The sequence below is a fragment of the Harpia harpyja genome, chromosome 9 (genome assembly GCF_026419915.1).
Source record: "Harpia harpyja isolate bHarHar1 chromosome 9, bHarHar1 primary haplotype, whole genome shotgun sequence".
Taxonomy (NCBI): Eukaryota; Metazoa; Chordata; class Aves; order Accipitriformes; family Accipitridae; genus Harpia; species Harpia harpyja.
In genome coordinates this window covers 37,595,630-37,614,502 of record NC_068948.1, presented here as the reverse complement: position 1 = coordinate 37,614,502, position 18,873 = coordinate 37,595,630, and the positions used below count along the sequence as shown (strand labels likewise).

Sequence of the window (18,873 nt, the reverse complement as noted above, 5' to 3'; positions counted from 1 at the left end):
TAGTCACCTCATCCTGCCCACGCCAAAAGGACTGGTAGAACAGGGCAAAGCACAAAGCCCTGCACTTACTGTAACGTGGGAGGCAAGGAAGCCTGTGCTGGCTTCCAGCAGGGTAGACAACAGTAAATAAACAGATCGCCTTTGACAGCGCAGAGAAGAATGTTTCACTTTGCTAATGAGAAACGGCTTATGCCGGTGGAAGAGAAGCACTGGGGTCATCCTCCTTTGCAGCAGCTAACAGAATGACACAAGTTTCGATGCAGATCACAATGGGCAGTTGATGGATGAGCCATACTTCAGAGCTGCTGTGACAGAGCATGCAGAGCAAAGTTCTTCCATTACGTCACTGCTACCTTGCTTGACCCAAGGGTTAAGAATAACAGTCAGGCTCCACTGCCTCAGGCTGCCAGAATGAAACTATTTAGAGACAGGCTTCCTAGGGCAGCCATGAGCTTTCTCCCCTGGCAGGCTTACAGGGAGAAGAGCTTTGAGAGGTAGGGCCCATCAGTACCCCCAAAGGAGATGGAGGCCAGTAGGAACATGACTTCATTCCTATAAATGCAAGAAGTGCCAAGCATTTGGCATGTGCTTTGCAGAATAGGATTAGCATGGGCCCTGCAAAGCTCTGCTCGCCTGAGCGTGGCTTTTGCTTAGGGGGTTTCTGATCTCACTTGTTTATCCTGGTTGTACATGATTGTGAAAGCCTTCCAGAGCCAACAGAGATGGAGGAAGTGCATTCCTGATGAGCTGCTCCCTCTCGAGATGGCCCCCTCTCTTTCAGTAGAGGACTCAGCAGCCGACACAAGGCATCGTGGTTTTTATGAGACTAGAATAGGACCCACGTCCTGTTTCTGGACAAAACCTACTGCAAGCTGTGCTCACGTGACAAGGGCACCTCAGAGTCCCCCCTCTCATATCCCCCATGACAGAAGGGAAGATATGAGGGAGATTGGGTATGGGAGCACTGTGAAACCTCTTGTTGAGTACTAGAAATGCTCTCTCCTCCCTCGGAAGTCAAATATTTGAACCCCTCTGAGACAGAGGGCTGGGAAAAGCAGGAATTCACTTGCTTGCAGAGGTGCCTCAGGAGAAAGAGCCAGCTGGGCATCTGGAGTTACAGCTAAATTGCTCCACTCTTCTTCATGGTCTCCTTACACACATACTCATTGCAGCCTGGGATGTCTCCTGCTGCCCAGCAGGCACATCTGGACAGATGTTTTCAAGCCACACCACAGACATCTGTCAAATCCCATCATGCAAGCCTCCCTTCTGTAGATGTTCCCAGGTCACTCCAGTCCTGCTTTCTCCCAACTTCGTATTCCCAGGTCAGACTATTGGAGATTCACCAAATACGTTGTGGTCTTTCTGATCCTCATGACCCTGGGCTGAGGTCATGATATCCTCTAATGGGTGGTGGTCATCCATTATACACAGATATAAGAAGCTCTCTAACCACTAGTGCCTGCAGAGCTCCAGGATCTTCTTTCCTAAGAGACCATTGACTCCAGCCTGACCTGTGCATTTTTGCAATGGGGAGGGAGAACTTCATGGCAGCAGATGAGGAAAAAAGGAGGATGAACACAGCAGTGGAAAAAGGGAGGGTGAAAGCAGATAATTGCTGTAAAACACTGCATGCTCAGGAAATTAGAGCAGTTAAGAGCCTGGGTTGAACATTAGCGATGACATTTCAGGTAAGTTCAAGCACAGCTATGCAAATGAGCGGGGCAAAGAGTTACCACCGCTTGCGTGGAAACCCCTCCCTGTGAGCTCTGCTCAGAGGCAGGAGCACAGTTTCATCACAACAAGCCCTTATTGGCCCCAGTTATTCCATTACCTGGCAACTTTGGAAACAAGCAAACCCATCCCACGGCGCTGCCTCTTTACTGACACGCAAGAGCTGACGTGTGTACTGCGTAGCTGTCATCCAAGTAAACATGGAGTAGCAGGGTGAGTGCCCAGGAGCAGAGGAGTTGCAGGATGTAAGATAGCCATGGTGCTTCAAGACCATGGCTGATGATGGACAATTGCCACATGAAGACCACCCAACACCATCATTTTCTATTCCCTGGACAAACCCAGCTTCAGATCCAGAATAAACATCAATTTCTCAGGCTGGGAAGAGGAAGGAGACATTGTCACCAAGTTGCCCTGTAACCACCAAGCTCCCTGCCCTCCTCCCCAGGGAGAGCATGCCAGGGGCCATCCTGACTTGGCTATTTCTGCGGTACAGACAGGGTGGGAAGCAAAATAGGGTATTTCCACTCTTTGAAATTTAGTGGAGGGGACCTGCATACAAACAGGCTTCCACAATCATCACCTCTGCTCCCCCCAAAACCCTCTTCTTGTTCTGACAGAGAAGACAAGACCAAATGTCTGATCTGGAGCAAGAGACCCTTTTGCTCCCAAGGTTTTCAGCTGCACAACACATTGGCTCGGTTTGGCTTGTCAGATGTGGGGTGGGAAGGCCTCTCCCCAGGATGCGCGTTTCCTCACATGAAGCCCAACGACGAGTTGCCACAACCCAAGCAGCGAGCTGCCACAACCCAAGCAGTACAACCCATAAATCTTGACGCAGTTCCTTGGGAAGCTTGTCAAGTCTTGTCCTCACCGCAACAAAGTGGCCCTGTTGTCAATGCAGCTCTTCCCCTGCCAAGCCGTGCTTGCTGAAAGCTGCTCAGAGCAGACTGATCACTGTCCTAGTGAAAGCCAGGCCTGGGTCTCATTTTATTTGACTGCTTTGGGTGTGCAGTCAAGCTCAAAGCCCTTTAAAAAAAAAAAAAAAAAAAAAAAAGGAAAAAAAAGGGTGAAACCCAGATCCTTCCATGCCACCGACAAATAAGCCCACCAGAGCTGGCAACCTAGTGCTGGGTTAGAGTTTCACTGCTGACAGGATCATAAATCCCAGAGGTTTGGGATTTGTTTTTTTAAACCAGGGATGAGAAATTTGGGTGGAGGACAGGGAACTGCTCTGGCAGCTCTTGTGGTAGTTTTGTTAGTGCCACAAGGTCAGTAATCATTTGTACTGCAGAAGATCCAGAGGCAGCCCCTCTGCTTCCCATTTACAGCCCTAGCACATGCCTACAGAAATCCTCCACATACCATCCAGCTTTAATACCCTCTCCTATTCTTAGCCCAAGCTGGTCTTCTTATAGGCTATTACTCAGCTATGTGCTCCCTGTTTTTGGCTGTCCTATATCCCTCCCCTGGCCTGTTCCAGCCCCACAAGGCCAGCCAACTCTCCCTGCCTAGAAATTTCAGAGAAAAGTAAGTGATCCACAGCACCAAGCTTACCAGGAACTGCTAGGACATAGAGAGCCAGGACAAGCTCCCTTCCCCTGAACAAAACATCCCTTGGACTTGCTTCTGCTGCTTACAGCAGCATCAGGCTCAGCCCCAGCTCATACACCATGCTCACCTGGCAGAGAGGATGAAAAAAGCAAGGTGGCAGAGCTGGAGGCAGCTCTGGTATTTTTCCTCTCCCAAACCGCCATCTGAGAAGCAAAAGGCAGCCCCATCTCTAAGAACTGCAGCAAGGCAGGAAGGGTTTAGGAGCATCTACCCACCTGCTGATATAGGGCATCATCCAGAACAGCTCCACCTGAGCTATGGGGCTGATCCCCACCACCTCCTCTCCTGGCCCATAGTTTTGCAAGGGCATTTTCTGATTAAATTGGGGGTTGAGGAGAAAAATGTCATTCTTAATAAAGCAGAAAGTCCCATTTTAGAAAAGCCATCTGGGGTAAGGGCTGAGAGTCTTCCCCTCAGCTATAAGGGGGCTGCAGAAGGCAGGAACATTTTATAGCACACACACCCGTCTTATGATTTGAATCAGCAAGTAACAATGAGTCTCTTCTCACTAACTTTATTGTGTTTCTCAAGCTGTTAAGTCCCAGGTCTTGTCTGAGATGACTTGTTATTAATTTTTTAAAAATCCAGGCATTGCCATGGCTTTGTGATTTGAAAACTGCTCCTGGCCACTTTACTCTTCTTTTTTTTTTTTTCTTCTGCTTTTCTTTATGGTACCAAAACAGAAAAGGCCTCAAGGGCTGGCTGAGCCTGGGGATGGGTGGGAGCGAGAGCCAGGAAAAACCTTGACTGGACCCTGGAGCCAGCCCCAGCAAGCATAGCTGCCATAAACTCAGGTTTTCAGCTTTAAATACTCATGGGTTCAAATGGCCAGTCGTGTGTGTGTTCCCCAGCCCCCCTGCTTTAAATTCCCATCCCTCCTATCACACAGAAGTATTTCAACTCTGAAATGATCTCACAAAATCCTCTGAGAATTTAAATAGTCGGAAAATATCTAGACTGGGCAATATGCAATAGGAATATGATGCTCAGGTTATTTTTTCGCAGGGTGGAGGTGGCTTTTCCAGCTAAGACTAAGGATGTTGTTGTGGAGGAGAGCCGGCCCAGGGACTCTGGGTAGGACCGGAGGAATCCAGACACAGGGATGGTGCCAGGGAGCCCGGCGGCAGAGCATCGGCAGCGTTTCGGAGTCCAGAGACCGCATTTATGTTACATTCTTATTTTTAAGCCGCTAGGAAGCAAGGCAGAGCTCTCCGGGGCCGGGAGCGGGAGCCAGCGGCTGCCTCTGCTGTCCTCCCGCGGCCGTGCCGGGGACGCCGGTGCTGCCGCTGGCCCAGAGCCGGCCCGCTGCCTCCGACCTCCTCTGTGCCCCGGGGAGAGGGCTCTGCAGCCCCCGGCAGCGGTACGGCCCCCAGCCCAGGGCCGTGTTTGCCCTTAGCTGGCTCTGCACCCGCTCGGCCCCTCTCGGAGACAGTGCCCGTCTCCCCCAGACCCAGAAAAACAGGGGGGTGAGCCTGGCTTTAGAGGAAAACCCAAGAGAACAAGTTCCCCAAGTACCAGGCTCGTGCTGTGATTTGCACCTCTTGCCTCTACCCTACGAGCGATCCGCAAATGTGGTTGGAACTGGCCGGGGATTTCCGAATACACCGTGCCCAGAGGGGTGGCTGCAGAGGCATCGCGTGGGAGCCTCGGGGCCCTCGTGGCCTTCAGAGCCCCCCCGGGTGCCGCAGAGCCCCCCACCCTGCTGGGCACAGGGCTGGCTCTGCTTTGGGTCTATAAAGCACGAAACCCCTTCACTGATGGATGCGTGCTGCTTCACCCACGCAGGACTGCCGTGTCCCCATGGAGGAACAATGCAGCACCCTGAGCACCAGGGCGCTCGCTGTAGCACTGCCTTTGTGCCATGGCCATCTGCTGCCCAATGCCCCAGCCCAGCCAACCCCACGCTAAACCAGTGAGCTCGATGGGAAATGCTCCAGCTCCCATTTTCATCCCGGGGGAGCTTGAGCCTCCTGCGGCCGCAGCCGGAGCTGATGGCAATGGCAGGGCAGCTTTGCCAGTGGCTGGGGGAACGACCAAGCAAGCCACACGCTGGGAGGAGACAGCAGCATTTCTCCATCTTCCCCAAGGGTTGTCCAGCGGCAGCAAAGCCCCGATTCCTGCTCCATTTCTGATCATCAAAATGCATAATTTGAAGTAGAGAAGGGCGTATTGAAAGCCTTTCCACAGGCTTTATTTATAAATCAGAGTCCCCCACATTAAATAAACATAATTTAACTTGATGTCCTGTTAGTGTGGGTCCCAGCGCCACTGTGACCACATCAGCATGGCTGCAGGGCCACTGGTCCTTGTCACCACAACAGGATCCTTGGTTGGGCTGGAGAAGCCATGCAAGCAGTGCTAGCCATGTCCCTGCCTCCTCTGATCCTTCAGGTGCAGCTTCTGGATAGTACTTTTGTGGAAGAAGACAGAAAAAAAAAAAAAAGAGAGAGAGGGTGTCTTCCCCAAGATGCTGTGCTCCTACCTGGCTTCATCTCCAAGGGGAATCTATAACATGCTGACATTCATGCAGTGTCACCCCAGCAAGGACTAAAAGCCATGCTTTCTTGACACAAGAGGGGAGAGGAAGAAAAGTGATGTGAACCAAAGGAAAATCCCAGCTCCCACAATGGCAACCCACAACGCCCTGCCTCTGCAGCCTCCGCTCGACCCAGCAGGCAGAGGTGGGATGGGGAGCTGCTTTGAGCAGAGCAAGACTGATGCAGAGGAAAGACCAGAGGCAGCTTTACTCAGCAGAGGGAGCTGCTATGCATGAGGATTTTTGGTTTGTATTTTTTTTTTAAAGGATATTTAATGCTTTAATGGGAGGTTTCCATTGACTCATGCCCCATAAAATCACACTGTAGCACATCGTCCTGAAAATAGCTGCACCCTGCAAATGATTGGGACTATTTAAAAATGCAAACAGCAGAGAGAAAAACTCAAGGTGACCCCTTTTTTCTATCAGGAGGCAACCGTGCACTTCTGCCTTTCCCGCTCTGCCATGGAGGGCTTTGTGTTATGCCCGGCCCTGTGGCAAAAGCCCTGGCTGGCACTGGGGCCAGTGGAGCAGCCTTGGGTCCCACAGTGACGATGCCTGCGGCCAGGTCTCTCCCAGGAGCTGGCCCTGGCAGAGGCAGCAAGAGGCATTTCTGTAGGAGCTTTACAGAAGCAGGGCAGAGAACAGCGTGTCCCAGTGGCTGCTGCCCATTTATTTCTCTCCTTTAACACCCCTTGACAACACCACACTGGAGGACCCTGGCCTTCCTGACATCTCTATCACAGTTCCTAGCAAAGCTTCTCACTCACCATTTTCCAGGACTCTCAGATGCCCAAATTATACCGCAGAAAATGGATTAGCAGCAAGAAAAAAACCCCAGGAACATCCTAATGCAGCGCTTGGCCTTGCTTCTGTCGCTCCAAACTCCTGGCAGAGGCATCAAGAAGAGTTTGAGGCTGTGCAGCATCCCTCCTCCCTCCAGCCCATCCTCTGCAGCGCAGCCAGGTATGAGAGAGTCACAAATGGATGCAATACATCCTGATCCCTCCCAAAACGTAAAACAACCTGAAACAGGAACTCCAAGAGCAGGAGTTCACGTGCACGGATTAGGCTGGGGTGGTGGGTGTAATTGCATCTCATTTAGCTGCACTCGGCAAGGTTGCTCCTTGCATAGATGTGAGGCTGCTCCCGAGCCTCAGTACTCAGCACCTTACTGCAGGTGGCAGGCTTGGTCTGGCAGAGGACTGGGAGATCTCTGTGTAGGCAGCCAAGGTTTATTAGAGAAATTGTTAAATTCAAATGACTCGGATACAAAGATAAGCTGCACTGCCTTCTGAAAGGCAAAGGTGTTTCTGACCCGTAGAAACTGATACAGGTTACCGAGACATCAGTGACCACAGCAGGTTTGACAGTAAAATGATCACCTTGCAGTTAATCTTAGTGGAGTCAAAGTTTCTTTCTACCTAGTACATCCAATAGGATGCGTACATTGTGTCAGTGTATAACTACCGCCTCTCGCCTATAGCCTTGCTGCCTTTCCTTCGGGATGTTGCCATCTGTCTCAGCAGCATCTCTTCTGTTCCCATTCAATCACAGTAGCTCTTTCTTCCCTTCTTTGCTGTGTTTAAACATCCAAAGCAACACATCTCTATGGAACATTTATAAATTCAACGTTAGGCTGCTCTCATCTTTAACGAGATGGGGGAATAAGAAGGTGCAGAACTCAAAATCTGTTATTAGACCTTTAAACTAAAATTAAAAAGAAAAAAACAGAAACCACTGTTCATTTCTCATGGAGAATTCAAACCCTTCACCAGCATGTTCCTAGGAATGTTTTTCTGCTTGCAACAGTTAGCATCACGGGATGGTATCCACCTCCCCTCCCTGGAGCACCATGGCGTTGTCTCCTCTGTGGGATAAGGTGTCATAGGGCTGCACACAGCAGTGTTGCTGTCCACAGGCTCATCAGCACGAGGCTGGATGACAGTCTGAGCACAGGGCAAGCCCGGAGGGACGGGGAGGCCGAGGTGCAGGAGCAGACCTCGTAGCCATTTTCTGAGCGGCTCTCGTCATGCTGCCCTGGTTTGGAGCGTGCCCCAGTCCTGCTGCTCCCAGCTGCTTCTGGAGAGTCAGACTGCATGTCGCTGCACACCAGCCAGTCTCTAGCGATGGACTGGGGATAACCAGGCTGGGCTTCCAGGTCACTGTCCAGCACTTTCCAGTACTCCTTGCCCCTGAAGAAGTAACTCGCACCTGTGAAGAGACCAAAACCCAAAGGCAACATGAGCAGCGATGGGTGCTCTCCCAGCGGAAAGGGCACAGGAGCACTGGGAGCAGCAGAGGAGCAATCCCACCCCTGCTGAGCCCCAGGGAGCGGAGGCGCACGCGATACCACTGCTTGTTGCCCGTACCCTCTCTCACTGCAGGAGCACGGCGGCTGCTGGTGGGATGCTCAAAAAGATGATGCTGTGCCCGGCCGGGATCTCTCACACCAGCCAGGAGCCACCAGACAGATGGGAGGCGGGTGGTGAGATGTCACCTCTTCTATGGTAGGTCCTAGAGCAGATGCATCCCCCTAGTACCGAGGGTGTGCAGGATAAAAACCCTAGTAAATCCATGGCTGGATACACTGTACATGTCTCAGTGGCTGTCAGTGGACAGTCTTTTAACAGGGCATGGTAAGGCTGAAGAAGACCTCACCTACCTGTTAATGACCTGGGGTGCACGCTGCTATCCCCAGGCTCAGATAAATAACCTGAGACTTGCAGGGCCCTGGGAACTTTCTGTTCTCGGGTGCATGTTTTCCACTCTGAACTGGGAGGCTGTGAATTCTCTAAGCAGGTCTCGTGCTCATGGAGGACTCCTACCCACGCCAATGGCCGGTCGCTCTCAACAGCTTTGGAAATTCAGCTTGAAAGGCCCCTGGAAATGTCCCTCCCCTCTGCCTAGTTTAATGGTTGCTATTACACTGTTAGGTCGTCAGTAAATAAAACCTGGAAGTGCCACTTTGTTGTGAGTGAATGCCTGGTTTTATACATCTCCTGTGACAAAATTTTTGTGGTCTTTTCAGGGGGAAGAAACCACTGAGAAATCTCATCCCCGGAAAATAAGTCATAACTCTGGGGAAAACATCTCCTTTAAAAATATTTTCTGTCCACATCCTCATATATGTAGCTAAAAATCCAATGACAACAAATTCAGTGAGGAGCAAATCAGCACATATTAGGATAAAAATCACTGCAAAACAACATCAACTGTGTTCTTTTAATAAAATCAAATTATTAGGCCCCCAGGATATTTTTGTTGCCTGCTTGAAAGTACAAAGTCTTTTAGCGAGCAGTGTGGGGAGCTCTGGCTGGAAGCTTATCTCCCTCTTCAGCTTTCAGACACTGGGAACTGTCGTCCCATCAGGGACTTAGCAGTTTATGTCGGCAGGCATGGTAGAAGGGGCTAGAGCTCAAGTGCAAATGAAGCACTGATTTTTTTTTTTTTCTCGTGTTTTTTTGAACCGGCATATGGACTCACCATCTGACCACCTCATAGCATCATCTAAAGGGCTTGGTATTCCCTTCCACAGGATGGTCTCTGAAGGGTAGCCAGGATCCATCCTCCGCTCATGGTCGTCGTAGCACCAGTAGAGATTGTCCTTAAAGAAATAAGTCTTGTCATTGTGGGCCCAGGAGAAAGCGGCATCGATTCCTCCCGGTGGCAGACCGAAGTCCGAGATCGGCCGTGGATATCCTTCCTCCACGTTATTGTCTTTGAAGACCCAGTATCTGTCTCCTGTGGAAAGGAAAGAAGCACGGAGCAAAATCACATTTGTTTCACAGCCAAAACCAGCATTCTCTGGCAGACAAGCTGATGTTTCATTATCTGTTGCCGTGACAATTCTCGGGACCGAGCTCTTGGCGTTTAAGGATGGGGATGAGAAGGCAGCAGCCCAGTGGGGAACCTCGATCTTTGAATAGTTGCTTTTTTGTGTGTCAGGCTCTCCATGGAGCATAGCCCCCCTTTGCTCCTCAATGGCTGCAGGCTGCAGGCGTGACAGTCCCGGGACACGAACACGCCAACAGCATTAGTACAGTTGTCACTTTTATGTGTTTGGTAGTGGCACTTGGTTTTCTGCCCCGTTGATTTCTGCCTGATATCCAACTGCAAGAAACAGAAAGTTACACGCAGCTTTTGTGGGCAAACTGGGCACTTTCTGCCTGCTATTTGACTCCTGAGAAGCAAAGTGTAGTCCCACTTTGGAAGAGAAATTGCCACGGTTTTTAGAGCCAGCTGGGCTGAAGGACCTGTGGCTTTTAAGGGATGTAAGGAGGATGTGCAGGGGCTGGACAAATCCCATTGGAGCAGCCCACTGCTCTTCAAGCGTCCTACACAGCCACCGCACCCTGGCCAGGAAAGAACTGTCAATATGGGTTTTTTTCCAATAAAAATGAAGCACAACACAACTGGCCCCTGGTCTGTGGCAGAACAAGAAAATGAACCCAGATCTCACAATTCCTACATGATCCTCTAACCACTGAGACAGTCTTTCTGTTTGTACAATGTCTCTTTGGGAACCTGCAGTGTCCTTTTAGGTATCAGATGACCTATTTTAAAGATCAGAGTTTTTCCTCCCTTGGTTTTCTAGAAAATCTGAAAAGGCACTTAAATACATGCCCATGTATCAGCAGCAGGACCTTAGAGGCTGGGGTAATTTGTGTGCTTTGGTTTCTGTCCAGGGATCAATGAAACAGCGCTGGAGAGAGGGAACGAGACGGTATTTTATAGCTAGAAACAAAATCTTGAGTTTAATCTTCAGAGCTAGGCAGGACTAACACACACATCGTGCGTGACCATGGAGCGCTGTGCCTTGCAGGGGCAAGGCCCCAGCTGTGGCACATCTGTAATTCTGGCCTCACAAGCAGCCAGGAGGAGCCCCTGGACCTGAGGTGCCGGGGGCCTGTCCGTCCCCAGCAGGGAGAGAAGGAAAGAAGGGAAGGAAGCAAGTGAGTGCCGCTGTGGTCCACAGCCCTGACTGGGAGGGTCTGGTGCCAGGCGTAAGGGCTGCCACGCTCCAGCTGGCCCCGTTCCCTCCAGATTAGCAGAAAGGCAGCGCTGGGCGGGCTGCCCGAGGCAGCTGGAAACATGCGGCGGAGCTTTTTGCCTCCCGTTCCTTGGGGAGATGCAGGGCTCGGGGCAGCTCCGCGGTGCTCAGCACGCGGGCAGCCTGGAAGGGCTTCGGCTGCGCTTGGAAACGCTTCTGCGAGCGTAGGGGCTTGCGCGGGATGTAAGCCATTCCTCTAGCCTTGCTGGAGGAATCGAAACCAAATTATTGCTTTCAGAAGTGCTTGGTTCAGCACTCCTGAAACCGATAATTGCACCACGCTTGGAGTAGAACAGTCGGGAGACAAAAAGCAATTTCCAGCCGGGGAGTACGGAGGGCTGGGATGTATTTAGCTCTTCAAGTGCACAACCTTTCCAAAACAAAAGCCGGTGCCTGCCAGGGGCTTGGGTAACATTCAGCACATGGGTAGCATCTAACCAGCACAGGCAGGTGGTTTGTGGGGGACTTGGACACTTGTAGAGGAGCCAAAAGCTAATCTCTTTCCTCCAGCTCTTCTGAAAGAAACTTGAGAGTAATTTTAAATAAAAAGAGAGGATTATACCACTTATTTTAAGAAAAAAAAGAAAAAAGTAACAGAAACATAATTAGCAAAAGCAAGCTCTTCAGGTTTGATTTTTGTCCCCTCTGCTGCTGCTTCTCTTCTCAACAACAAATACTAAAAAGTGAAAAGGCCAAAGAAGGAACAGAAAACCCGTAGTGTGTGCCTGGATGGTTCCTGCTTTTATTTCATTCTTGAAAAGCTAAGATATCAGTTAGATTTGGCTGAAGTTTTTCTTCAATGACGTTTCCCTCGTTTTCTGGGGAACACGACTGCTACTTTTTGCCTGCCCTCCTTACAAGCTGGTTTCTCCTGGCCTTGCTCATGAACAACGGGTCTTGGACCTGCCCTGGGAGGCACTCAATGGCTGATGCTGGTGTCTTCTGCCTGCAGAAGAGGTCAAAACGCTGCCAAGATACCTTGGCACCGGGCTCTGCACTGGGGAGACACGCATGCTACCTCCAGCACCGCATTTGCTCTCACCTTTGAAGAAGACGATCTTGTGGTCGCTGGTTCTCTCATAGACCGCGTCCAGGCTGTCCAGGTTGAGTGGTAAGCCTCGCCAGAAACGGTGGATCTGAGCCGGCTGGAGGGAGACCAAGTGCTTATTGCGAGTCAGTCTCCAGAAGTACTTGCCTGGAGGAACAGACTAGACATTACTGAACCACACTGCAACCCACCTTCACTGGGGGAAATGAGCACCAGGCACGTGGCAGCAGCAGAAAGCAAAGTGCGTGGGATGGGAGCTACGAATTAGAGGCATCCTGCTTTCCAGCAGCAGCTGCTAGCGCTTTCTATGTCTGGCAGACCATTAGAAGAAATCCTCTTTTGGGGATCAAAATAATCCTCTGGACATTGCGCTGGAGTTGTTATACTCCTGGCCGCAGTGTGAAGCTGCACCGCTGAGCCGGATCGGGTGAGAGGAGCCTTTCATCTCCCACCCTGCTCTGCATGGGACCTCCTGGGAGCCAGCGGGACCAGGCAGCAGCTGAAGCTACACCAGGCACCAGCAGCCTTTAGTGAAAGCCTCCGAAAAAACATCCCTATTTCTCCTCTCCCGGAGCACCCGCAGCTTCCTGCACACAGAGTACCCAGCTGCTTTCATATTTAGAAATGTGTATGATGTTACGATGAAAGATGGCAATATCAGAGGGTTTTTTTAAATGAAGAAAGGGAGTAAGAAAATAGAGGAGGAGGAAATTATATTAATAAAACTGGAAAGGGTTGAGGTGGGGAAGGAGGCACAATTAGGCACATCTAGAGGTGTAGGATGAGCAGGGAACTTCAGTCCTGCGGTGCTCCCAGGGGCTGAATGTACCGGCGGTGTAAGCGAACACACTTCTAGTACCTGCAGCAACACTGCCCCAGCCAGAAAAGAGTTTGGCTTGGGGTATTTCTGGAATATTTTGGGTAGTGGAAAAGGAAACAGGTTTGTCCTCTGTGGGAAGGATGCCAAACTTTCTCCTGACAAAGGAGCCTTACGTGAGATTTTCTGCAGAGTCTTAATGATTTTGGGGGCAACTCAAAACCCGACTCTCTGCACTGTCTCTGGGATTCCCAGCCTGAGTTTTTGCAGCACGCTTTCTGCTGCATCTTCCCTGGAGAGCTCGACACAGTGAGATCTGAGCTGGAGCAAGATGTCTAAAAGCCAACTCCCAACTTCATCTCATATTTGTTATTGCCTGTTAGAAATTATTGCATGTTATTTACATCTGTTCTTGCACGGATTCCCAAGGGGGGATAAGCAACAGAAACCAAAGATGCGTCTTCAGATTTGTATTCACGACACTCAGCCCTTTCTCCAGAGCCAGCAGATTGTGACACCGTCTTTTAAAATTTTATGGAAATTGGATCTTAGCCTAATAATGCAGGAGGCGAAACTCTAACACTTAAACATCTGCAGAGAGGGGGTTTTATTCTAATTATAAGGATTTATATCATATTCTTGTTCTTCTGCTCCAGTTTGCATATTTGCTCTATCTGACTGAAACCCACAAATGAATAATACATTCAAATGTGGCAGGAATTGCCATAATTACAGATTCTTTTTAAGAATGTTAAAAAAAATAGGATTCAAATTTGGTGGCTATTGTACATCGATGGAAACACATGTAATTAAATAAAGATGATCTCTGCATCTCTAATTAGCGAGGCACTAGACAAAGCCAGATTTTCACTTTTTTAACAAGAAATACAGCTCAACAGAATTCCTTCTTTAGTAGATAAGTATCTGAACTTCAGAGTGCCCTGGGCTCATTTGAGACAAGGAGGGAAGCCCCAGTGCTTTTGACGTTTCAACCTTTTGCCAGTGATGGGCTCAGCGGGTGTGCAACTGCAGCAAGCAAGCTTTAAATCTACCCTCAAAGTCAGGCATAGCCTGGGCTGTTGGTTAGTTCGGTTGTTTTTTCGATAAACTATCAGGAAAAAGCAAAAAAATATAGCAATTAAATAGCAAGGAATTTTTAACACAACGGCCCCAGTCTGCCCGCGCTCATGTTTAATCATGGCCAAGCCTGCTCGCCAAAGTGTTGCATTTACTTGGTCGATCATCAGCCAAAGCCAGATCTGCAGGCTGCCATTATCATGCAGAAATAGAAAAAAAAAAAATTAAAAAAAAAAAATCTCCACCCCCTGTTTGTTTAAAAAGCTGGATTTAAAACCACCCACCAAGGTGGCAAACAGAGCAGGATGAAAGCCAAGTGTAAAGTCCTGCTGTCCCAAGCATCTCGTTTTATATGGCTGATGGGTTGAGGCAATTGCTTTCTTTAATACCAGGCTATTTTGATCCTAGCTGTGTACCATGCTCTCCGTACTTCAGCTGCCTCTGGCAAGGTTGCTGCACGCACCGTGCAGACACACGCACAGGCCAAAGTTGTTTTAAAACTTCACGAGTCTGTAGCAAGGCACCTAAATCAAAGCAAGCGGTGTTTTGAAAGTGCAGAGAACCCACTGTTGCCTTCAATACGACAAACCTGGGAGCCCTGGGGAGTTCTAGTCCTGGTGTCTTCACGGTGGGAGAGGCTGCTCTCCAGCTAGGGAACCAGCCAGACCAGCTCAGAACAAAACATCCATCGATGGAGGGAGCTCATCACTGGAGGTCATTAAAATCCTGCCCCAGAGATGACATCCCCGCTCCTTGGTGCCCAGGATGGTTTGGTGGCAGCAATGGGGGCTCCGAGGGAGGTGCTGGGCTCCGGAGGCAGCCATGCAGCTGGCACCCACCGACACTGTGCTCTTTACATTTGCATTTTGGCCCACAATAAATATGTCCAAAAATAGACACCAAGATAGATTTCTCTTTAGGTTCCCCCCCCCCCCCCCCCCCCCCCCCCTCTGAAAGACAGACAGCCATTTATCCTGGATACCAGTTCTTGTCTCTTATTTTCCCTTCTTCACTGTGGCTTTTTGGAGCCATCATCTGAACAAATACCACAGGGGAACAGCCTCTGTATTGTGCTTCCCCAAGGGCACAGACAACATTGAATTCTCTGGAGCTCTTTTGCCATTCTTGCCTGCGACCTGAGACTCGCACTGTGATACCCAGATGGGTTATACATGCCCGGACGCTGCTCCCGATCCCTGGGGGAGATGCTTCTGCTTCCCTGCTGAATGGCTTTGGGGTGGCCAAATGGTGGCCAGGGATGGAAAGAAATGCCCAGTGGGCACTTTTCCATCTTGGAAAGATGGGAAAGAAAGCCCATGGAGTCCAGCCAGCCTACACGGGCTCTGTACAGCTGAGAAGGCACCGATGGGATCCTTGTCGACAGCCGGGCAGCCCGGGGACACACTGCCAGTGAGTGTTTGCTGACACGGAACCAGATGGCTCTGCAATCGCACGCACGTTGTCTTTGAGCAATGCACAGCAAGCAGCGTTAGGGAAGGTGAAACGTGGGAGGAAAGGGAAGCTGGAGGCATCCAGGAAAAAAAAGCAGTGGAGAGCTGCTGTTGCTCTGCTTTTTTTCCTGGATGCCTCCAACCTGGGCAGTGCAGCGTGATGGGCCAGAGCGCTGTACAGAGTGCTGCGCTGGATTGTCACCCGCCCGCCGCTGCAGAGGGAAGTGTTAAACCCTGGGACGTGCCACGTGGACACACGTCTGCCCCGGTGTTAGGACACACGTCCCTTGTGGGTGCCGCACCGGCTGTGCGCTGTGGTGGGCAGGAGGGTTTGCCGCCACCGGCACAGCTTGCCGGTACTCCTCTGGTCTCTCCTTCCTAACCATCCGCCAGACCCCCAACCTGGCTCGTGCCGCCCAACCGCTCTTGGCTGCAAGTCCCACAGGTTAATTACGTGCTGGGTTTAAAAATATCCATTTTTATCATTTGAAAATAAATTGTGTTTCAGTTTTGCTGGCTTTCGCCTTCTTTTTGGATAAAAGAAATGGTTGATTTACTGTGCAGTCTTTTGGATACCTCTAGCACATCCCTTTCCCTCCTCCTGCTCCCTCACGGCCCCTGTTCAGCTGTGATCTCTGCCTGTTCCCCAGCGGTGCCACCGCGTGTCCCCAGCCATCGGCAGAGTGGGCACCTCCTCCGCTGCGCTGTGACAGACCGTGCACGAGCCGGGCGGTTTTCTTCTGCACTGGAGGCAGGATTCCCATTGACATTAAAATTTCCTTATCGTCTGTCCTCAGCCTTAGCAGGTTGATTAAAGGTCTAAGCCCTTTGATTTGAGCCAAAAGGAGTCGGCGACATGCGAGACGTCTCCCTGGGTCTGCAGGCCCCGCAGCCTGCAAACCCCGAGCCAGCTTATCCTTATCGCCCGCCCCAGCCCGTCCGACTCTGCTGCTGCAGCGTCACGCTGTCGCGCCAATGTCACCGCAGGGTGATGCACGCAGAGACCGTGTGGGCGCTTACCTTTGAAGAAGAAAGCCTCTCCCCTGATCTGGGCCACCGCGTCAAAGTGCGTGTTGCATCTGTTGGGCACGTCCCGCCTGAGCCTGCGGAGAGATGCCCAGGTGAGCACAGCCCAGGCGGGCAGCGGGGAGCCCCGTCCTCCCTGGTGTCCTCCATCCCACAGACCACATCTCCCCTGTCCCCAGAGCCCCCAGCAGAAGACCACAGGCTGCGTCCATCTGTCGTTCCTCATGCTCAGACCCAGCCATCTGCACGGGGATTTCCGAGGCGAGATTGGGAAACCCTTAGCCTGAAGACAGCTTTGTGGCAGACACGCTCCCTGGGCCGCTGGAGGCCATCACTGGGAGTCAAGCGGGGACACGCTCTACATCTACCAGCTAAGCATAACTGGTGAGGGCAGAGCTGGCTTGCCGCTCCCCGGTGGCACAGCGTGGCTCAGCCGACTGCCCCCGGGCAGCAGGACACGTGGTGGGCAAGAGCCAAGCAGCATCTTGCTCCAGCAGCTGGGGACGTTGCTGCTCTGAGGCTGAGCTCCGAAATACCAGTGAGAGGTGACAGAGCTGCAAAGCAGAAAGCAGATGAGACCAAACACAGGGAGACGATGCCACATGCGAGACAATGCCGTGTGACATGTGGTGAAAGCCACCTGGCAAGTTGCAGCTGCGATACTGAGCTGCTTTTAACAAGGTGGGTGGGAAAGGCACAGAGTATGAAGGACCGAAAGAGCTACAAAGCCCACGTGAGAAATGATGACTGATGGAGGACAAGGAGAGGATGCTGGGAACATGCACAGAAAAGCTGCTGTGGGTGACGGGAAAGCATAAATCTAATTTGCTGATAGAATAGTTGTGCTGGGCTGCCAGTACCCATTTCACAGCTCTCTTTGGGCACAAAATGACAGATGTGGAGGTGAACCCCATCCACCCTCCCAGTCATACACGGGGCAGGAAGAAGGGGTGGGTATGAACAAGGGCCCTGCTCCTCCTGCTGCTGGTGTGAGACGATGGTCTCCTACAGCAGCAGAGAGAAATACTCTCATCTCTAGGTCAAAACACGGCCATACAGACCCTTGTGGACAAGCTCCATTAGAAGCTACGTGGGAAGAATGATAACTAATGGCATTCAGCATATTCAAGGAAAAAGGGTCCGTTAGGACCCTCATAGCCTTTCTGCAACCCCTGGCAGCTGGGACACCTCCACCAAGAGCAGGTGCTCAGCACCTCTCTACTGTGGGCATTACACCAGGTAGGGCAAAGCGGGGTGAAGAAGGTGCTGAGGTGGGAAACATAAGTGCAGCGCGGGGATATTTTTTCAAGATTATATTCTTCTTGGTCCCATTCCTGTAGGAATAATCCGGTTGTTCATGCTTCAGTGCTGTTATCCCCTTTTTGCAGATGGGGCATTGAGGCACAGAGGGATGAAGTGACTTCCTCAAGGTCAAACCCCAGATGAGGTTAGACCAGGAGGTGAAGGTGACCTGCTCCATCTCTGCTGCTCTCACCTGGGGCACTGCTGGTATCTGGCAAAAATATGTGTGACCATGAACTCCTGCCTTTTTGTTCAGTGTCCCTTCCTCTTTTAACTGTCCTGCTGCCCTGGTAGTACAACAATTTGGTAACTCCAACATTTATTAATGAGCTAGATCCAGAACTTCCCTTAATGAGGGCACGCTGGTTGCTTGATGACACTCAGTGTAAGCAGTCCTTTGCCAATTCAAACCTGCGTTGGAGTCAGGCTATCGGTCCACTTGTTCCAATATTCACCCCCACAGGTACATTAGGGAGTTGCTCACCGTGGAAAGATTCAGGTAAGTTAGGCTTGCACAAATCAGGATACTGCAGAGGAAGTTTGATTAAAATTTCAGCAAGGATGAGTTCACCTAAGGCTGGTGGGGACAAATTTCCATTAACATGAGTAAAATTTTGAGTCTTGGGGAAACACAAAGCATTCCAAGATGATACAGGATTTCTGGATATGACTTGAATGATAAAAAGTAGCTAAGGGATAGATAGCACCTATCACTCGTTCCTGCTCTTAACCACTTTGGTTGTGGGCTAGCTGGCCAGTCTCCACACATACTGCTTGAAAAAAAGCAACAGTGTATGCAGGAGATGATCAGGAGACATGAGGAAGAAGGTGCACTTTCTGTGTGTCTGTGTTTTCCAGAAGACAAAAGGTCCAGAGGGAAATACTGAAGCCAGAGTGAGCAGGCAAGATACTGATGCTTGAGTGGAGCTTCGCTACTAGATGTCCTTTGCAGGAACATCAGCGACAGTTGAAAAGAAATAAACTTGACTTACGGGACAGTGGAGCGGTTCTCTGGCAGCTCTGGCAGGATAGGATGGTCATCGGGTTTGCTTACTTCAGGCTTGGCCGTGGGGGACACAGATTCCCTGACTCCTGCGCGTAAAGACAAAGAAGCAGTAGAGGGCTACACCATCTTCCCCACCACCTCCACTCAGCCCAGAAGTCAGCTATTCTAGCATGCCTCACGGCAGAAATGGGCCGTAGCCAGTTGAGGGA

General features: G+C 50.8%; 1 protein-coding gene across 2 annotated transcripts in view; it reads right to left on the bottom strand.

The window, feature by feature from the left end:
- Positions 1 to 7,103: 7,103 nt before the first annotated feature.
- Positions 7,104 to 18,873, bottom strand: part of MMP17 (matrix metallopeptidase 17) — a 68,085-nt gene continuing 56,315 nt past the window's right edge. For both annotated transcript variants that reach the window (XM_052797235.1, XM_052797236.1), the window contains exons 6-10: positions 18,651 to 18,750; positions 16,351 to 16,433; positions 11,980 to 12,132; positions 9,371 to 9,628; positions 7,104 to 8,098 (exon numbers count right to left, since the gene is read on the bottom strand). In XM_052797235.1, coding sequence (XP_052653195.1) covers positions 7,770 to 8,098; positions 9,371 to 9,628; positions 11,980 to 12,132; positions 16,351 to 16,433; positions 18,651 to 18,750 — 923 coding nt within the window. In that variant the 3' untranslated portion in view covers positions 7,104 to 7,769. The remainder of the gene's footprint in view (positions 8,099 to 9,370; positions 9,629 to 11,979; positions 12,133 to 16,350; positions 16,434 to 18,650; positions 18,751 to 18,873) is intronic.